At 35.2% G+C, this 6455-nt stretch overlaps 1 protein-coding gene across 1 annotated transcript; it reads right to left on the bottom strand.

The window, feature by feature from the left end:
- Positions 1-789: 789 nt before the first annotated feature.
- Positions 790-3320, bottom strand: LOC21403517 (xyloglucan endotransglucosylase/hydrolase protein 31). Its single transcript, XM_024175703.1, has 4 exons — positions 2980-3320; positions 2660-2760; positions 2292-2509; positions 790-1467 (listed from the first exon to the last, which is right to left on the bottom strand). The coding sequence occupies exons 1-4, from the start codon at positions 3179-3181 to the stop codon at positions 1107-1109; spliced, it is 882 nt and encodes a 293-aa protein (XP_024031471.1). The 5' UTR covers positions 3182-3320; the 3' UTR covers positions 790-1106.
- Between the last annotated feature and the right edge of the window lie 3135 nt (positions 3321-6455).

Genomic DNA, 6455 nt, shown 5'->3' with positions numbered 1-6455 from the left:
CTGAGTGAAATGATGGGGGCGGTGCACTTCACCACCGCCGGGACTGCAATTTTCTGAGAGGAGGTGTGGCGGCCGTGGAGGGCGGTTGCAGTGAAGCTTTTTCGGCGGGAATCGACGACAAACTTCGGGTGGGTCTTGTTCGTCTCATCACTCTGAGTTCATAGAGATCGGAATCACTCTGATCAGAGGTCGGGCGGAAAAGTTATAGCCATTGGAAGTTTTGGGTTTTTCAAAACTTTGACTGGAAAGTGTGCCTTCATCCGGCGGAGTTGGTAGCCGCAAGACACCAATCTAGACTCGGCTCGACAAGAGCTTTCCGATGAGCCTGGAGGTGTCAAAAATGGACGCCGGAATACTTGCCGGAGCTTGGTGGTCGTGCACGAGAAAGGGAGAGGAAAGAGAGTGAGGGTTAATATGTTTCTGATTAGGTGAGTTTGACCAATCTATATGGGCAAAATCGTCAATTTAGAATATAATAAAAATTAAATGCCTCAACGACTTTCACGTGACACTTAACGTTCAAAATGTAATTGAAGGGGCAGAAAAGAGAGATGCGTGCTAACGCTGAATTGTTCAGGAGAAAAACTTATTACTTTTAAAATTTAGAGGACATTTTGTTCAAACTCTTAGAGGGAATAAAAATAATTTGTCCTTATATAAATCCAAATCCTCTTTCCTAGAGAGGGGGAAAAAGAATCCAAACCCAATTAAGCTTCACAGGTATTTTTATACTCTTTGCATAAAGTCAAAATGAAAACCAATTAAAAGCCAAAAGTAATCAAACCCATTTTTATTATCTTTCTTTCTTTTGGGCATCACAAAATATATTGGGTATGGTATTTTCAACAATAACAAACAAAAACAAGGTCACAACGACAAATACATAAAGCCGAAGTTGATGACTTGAAAATCAGATATGGGGGGGCCTCGGACGCTCAACTGACCTTGCAACAATTTTTACCAAGCGGGACCCATCACAAGGCCCACCTTCCAAATCCAATTGTTCCACACTTGAACTTTTTTTTTTCTTTTAACCCTCGAAAAAGAAATTACAAATTACAAAAATAAACAAGACAGACTTTAGACCACATGACCAAACCAATACCCTAGCACTCTGGTGTGTGTGTGTGGTCTCTCTTGGGGTCATGGCAGTAGTCATAGACCAAGTAGTTCCTCTGAACCCAATCCATGGCCGACTCCTGTTGTGGGCTCAGGCCGGTGGATTGGGACGGTGAGGCTGAGGGTGGGTGACAGGAGGCGGGCTCATCCGACGTGCACCCGGCCAGCTTGAAATTTTTATATCTACCGATGAAGGGTTGGAATTTGTAATCAGCCTTGTATTTTCCATCCTCCGTGGCCCATGATGATGCATCCCATATCGACCCGTAGACCCACATTGGTCGCATAGGGAATGTGGCATCGCTCTTTCTTAGATACCTTCTTACAGGCACATCATCTACGAAGAATCTGTGTACATATATTTCATTCATATAATAGTATCTAAATATGAGCTAAGATCCTCTTGTTTCACGGGTTTAAAGCAACTCAAACTTTTTTATTACAATATTTAAAAAAAATTAAATTTTTGTTCAAACCTATAAATTAAAATTGATAATTTTTTTTAAGAATAGAAAGTAGAAGAGCTTGCAAATGTTTAAATAATAGGATTATTATCACTAGTGCCTCATGAGCTATAGGGTTATTCTCACCGTGCTTTTTATCTATAAAAACTCTCACTTGCTCTTTTAATTTTGAATTGTTTTCACTTAATCCATTATGTTGTAATTTCTATTAAAAATAAATAAAATAAAAGAGAGTAATGCATTCACGTTGTCTTTCTATTTGATTTTTTGTTAAAAATAAACATGTAAAAACCATATGGCCACACTTACCTCATATTTTTATTCTTTAATTTTAATAGAAATTCTTACAAAATGACTTAAATGGGAGAAACTCAAAATTCAGTGGATAAAGTGAGAGTTTTCAAAGTTAGAGGATAAAGTGAGAATAACCCTAAAGTTTAGGGGTACTAGGGAAATTAACACTAAATAATATATTTCATGTGGGGACCATAATGATTGGCAATTATTTAGGTGTGGCCTTAGAAAGAGTTAAAAAAGAAGAATTCAACTTTAAATTTTAGAAGATATTTTCTTCAAGATGCGGAGTCATTAAAAAATATCAGACAGTATACACGTATTAGAATAAGACATAACATGCAGTTTTTAACCGTTGCACACGTAAGACTCCGAAACTAACATGTTATCTTGTTGTAGTGCTAATTTACTCACATGATTTCAGTGGGATTCCATATTATGGCATAGTTATGGAAATCTTGGGTCGGATCAAACCAGAGATGAAACCTCATCTCTCTCCCGATGATGTTTACACTTCCACTTCCTCTGACATAAACGTTGGTCTGCAAAGTATATGGCTTGTCTGGGGTTGTCCCTAGAAACTCAATATCAATCTCATCGTGGTTCCCAGGATGGTCTTCGTTGTTAGAAAGCTGTCAATTCCCATATATATTATACCAACAAGTGAAAAAAGAAAAAACCATAGGTTAAAACTTTAATAAACTATAGGTTAAAAAACTTTAATAATTGAAAGAGAAAAAAAGTAGTGTTGAAAACGACGTATAAACTCATGAAACCCTTACATAGAAAGAAGTGATAACTCCTGCAGTGTAACCGGGTTGAAGTTTTACAGCAGTACCAAAGTATCCGGAACGATACGGTTTCTGTGACTTGAACCCGCTTCCTGTTTAGTAAAAATAATGCAGTTCATAAGAAATATGAATTATAATAATTAGTGCAATAAACACTCCACTGAAAGTGTTTTTTGATGTTGAAAAATCAGTATATAGAAAAGATCGAGAGCTCAAAACCCGGCAAGTTTATTCATTTTTTTTGGCCGCGAAAAGGGGAGGAAAAAAAAAAAGAAGTTAAAGTGACATGTAAGATGATGAACTGAGGAGACCTGAGCTATTATCAAGCCAGATGGTCAATTGGCCTTGGTCAACACTTTGATGCTTAGAACCCCAGAGGTTCCTAAAGCCCTGATCAAAGCCAATGGAGTTTACTTCCGAGCTCGGGTTGTACCCGGGAGATGGTGGAGGACCCTGTGCACTTGTTGAAAAAATCATGAGAAAGAATAAGAGTAGTGAAATAAGACGAGCCATGAAGATAAAAAGTGGATTTGGAGGGCGTTGTTTGGTTCAAGAAAACAGAGTTACTCTGCTTCAATGCAGGGGAGAAACAGAGAATTGTATTAGGATATATATATATATTTTTTTCCCCCTTCTCTTTTGTGACTGAAGAGAAATGGCTACAATGGTTGGATATAAATAGAGAAGGTCATTGGACCCACAGCACAAGTAAGGTGAGAAGTTGGTTGAAAGGCATAGGGGAGTTATACAAGGAGACAAAAGTTTAACCCATCACGGATAATGTGGAGGAAATTTTGGCTCGAGTTTTTGGGTTTTGCATTTTCGGTTTCAAACCCAATTTGAGAAAGCTTGTGTAGATGAGAAAGAAAATAAAAAATCACCAAAAACATATTAAAAAATTAAAATTTTTGTTAGTTATGAGTTTTGTTCGGTTGGAAAAGCAAAGGTGAACGAAGATTTTGGATCAATTGAGACGTTAAGGGGGTATCTTTCCCATAGTTTCCTTCATGGCGTGTTGAGTTGTGCACCACCTGCATGATCCATGTCACCAAAATGGTTAAAGGCCATTATTTGACGATTTACGTATACATTTTTTGGGTCCAATAATCAGTTGTGCTTTCCAATTAGAAGATGAATCTTTAAAGCTTTGGTATAAGAGGGAGAAACGTGGGGGAATTAACTCGTCTATTTTTGGAGAAGTGAAGTGGAGAGATTAACATGTAAGTTGTATCATGCTTTATTTGGACGTGATTCCGCAAAATAGTTATGTAATTTTAGGCATGATTATTTGTTTCATGTTATGGTGAGTTCTTCTTTCATTTAATGTGGTAGCTAAGGGCGTAGTTAGCTTGAAGTCTAAAATATATTTGTTGACACTGATACGTCCTCTAAGAGATTTGTTTCAGAGAATAGTATTAATCAAAATTGTAGAATAGTATTAATCAAAATAGTCTACTTCGAATCGAGTAGCGACAAAATGTTGAGAGAGAGAGACGTAAGAGAACACTGTTCAATATCCGTTAACTATGTTCTCGGAAGTGATTTGTGGTCTAGTAAATATTGTTTGGACATTCTGAACCCAAACGCAATCAAAGAACGTTTCCTATTTTGCTTGATGAACCTTTTTAATTGCTTATAGTGTTAAATAATGCTAACTTTGTGCCAATTTTCATGGTCAAATAGTTTGCCTCGTCCTAGTTTTAATGTGACGTTTGGTAAATGGATTCGTACCCTGATTTGAATCATGGTTCACTGTTCGCTACAGTGTTTTCTCTCACAAAAAATATACGTAAATCGAAAATAATTCTAATCCATGTACTAAACGTCTCCTAGAGATTTGTGAGACTAAATTAGAATTCACCAATAAAGGGGTTATTCCAATTCCTATGAATGGATAAATATCTACACAATCGTTTTACTTAATACAGTTATTTCACTAGTAGCCACATTTAAAAATTAAAAAGGAAAAGAAATTCCCGGGGACCCTTGGGACAAAGTAGTTAGCAAAATGAGGAGGTAAGTAATGTGAATCCAATTCGTTGAACAACCAAAATATATATATATATATATATATATATATTTCCAAGTTTAACTTGGAATTACTCCACGTGGCAACTTCTCAACATAAACCTCTTCAATTTAAGAAAAGACTAATGCCTCGTTTATTTCATTGATTCGAGTTTTCAGTTCTAGATTTTTACAATAAAAAATTCTCAGAAAATGTCGTATATCAGCTCGAATTGAAAATTTAAATATGCAAAGCGAACGAGACTTAAAATGTTATTGTTTCTTAAAAAAAAAATGAACACACTTTCAGTGGTGAGTATTACAAACCTCTTAGTGTAATCTCTCATATATCACCACATTTTTTGCTATAAGAACATTATAATATGGTTGAATATGATTGGAGTCGGTAACGGTAATGATCATATAGCTTACGTTTACACTTGTTTTGGTTGTACATTGTAGTTAGAGTACAACTAAATTTGACCTACCATGCTGCGAAATTGCAAATTGAAGTTTGACAAATTAAACTAGTGACAATGCGAATAAGAAAACAATTAAAAATGCGATTCATTACTTAAGTCAAATGGCAGGGGAAGCTCAGCATGTGGATATGAAATAAAGGAGCAAATCCTTGTTTTTAGTTTTGTGTTTCCTCTTCTCTTTTTTTCATTCATATTGCACAACCTGCTGAAAAGCCGGCCAGGTTGTCGCTTGGAAAACTACCCAAAACCTTGGGTTTACTTGGAATTTAAGTAGGCACAAGCCAAGTGGCAGAAGAAAAAACAAGGTCATGTTGAAAATTAATTGTAATATTTTGTGGTCGAATTTGCAAATGATGTAAACAAGAGAGCATAGTTTTTTAAGTAAATATTATTCAAAATTACTTTTTTGGTAGAACTGACAAAAACAGGAGATCGCCTAAGATTTGGGTATCTTATGAATTAATTTAGAAACCTAAATTTAAAACATGGCTCATATAATTATAAGCTTCAAAAAAATGCATGGGAATGAATTTTATTTTATTTTTTTTCTCTCTCCATGCTGCTAGAGATGTTCAATTGTACGTACCATATATGTGAACACTTGTTAATATCGTTTTCCTTTGGCCTTTGCTAATATATTTACAATGTGGTTCACGATAGAACCATGTATAATTTAAGACATTTTTTTCGATGTTCTCTTGCTTAAATTTAGTTAATCTTAAGCTTATAATATGAATTAATTTAACTAAATTGACTGCAGACTACTTCTACATATATTTTTAATCATTTCATTGGTACATATAGTAAAGTAATTTAGTCGCTATGAGTTATGACACTAGCAACGAAAAAGAAAAAAAAATCTTTTTTGGTAAATATAAATATATATATATATATATATATATTTGCTATTGGCTACATGATCGACCAGCAAGCTGCTGGTCAAATTAGTACACCGCCCAAATATATTTCTGCAAAACATCAACTCATACATTTATTTTGGAGGGCGATGATTAACTTCCAGACGCATATTAATATATTTTCCATGCAATATTTCCACAGCTCACATGTATTAGACAAAAAGGTTTTCTTCGAATATTTTGAAACATCCCGGGCTTTCAAAAAGTTATGTTCAAAGAAAAAATATATCGCCCAAAAAAATCTGATAATGACTGAATTCCTAAACGATCATCGTTCACTACATCATTAATTAATTATATACAAAGAAAAAAGTGAAGATAAAAGTTGTGGAGAAGCTAAGAGCACACGTACTACTCACGAGGACTCAAATCATATATCCC

The sequence above is a fragment of the Morus notabilis genome, unplaced genomic scaffold (genome assembly GCF_000414095.1).
Source record: "Morus notabilis unplaced genomic scaffold, ASM41409v2 Scaffold888, whole genome shotgun sequence".
Taxonomy (NCBI): domain Eukaryota; kingdom Viridiplantae; phylum Streptophyta; class Magnoliopsida; order Rosales; family Moraceae; genus Morus; species Morus notabilis.
The sequence above is the reverse complement of the archived record's forward strand: the minus strand, read 5'-3'. Positions and strand labels throughout refer to the sequence as shown.

What these genes read in the sequence shown, in the direction of transcription:
- LOC21403517 (XM_024175703.1), bottom strand. Translation starts at nt 3,181, where the DNA reads ATGGCTCGTCTTATTTCACTACTCTTATTCTTTCTCATGATTTTTTCA. An exon ending in CTGGCTTGATAATAGCTCAG is followed by an intron (nt 2,761 to 2,979) that starts GTCTCCTCAGTT and finishes TTTACTAAACAG; the next exon opens with GAAGCGGGTTCAAGTCACAG. An exon ending in TGGAATCCCACTGAAATCAT is followed by an intron (nt 1,468 to 2,291) that starts GTGAGTAAATTA and finishes ATATGTACACAG; the next exon opens with ATTCTTCGTAGATGATGTGC.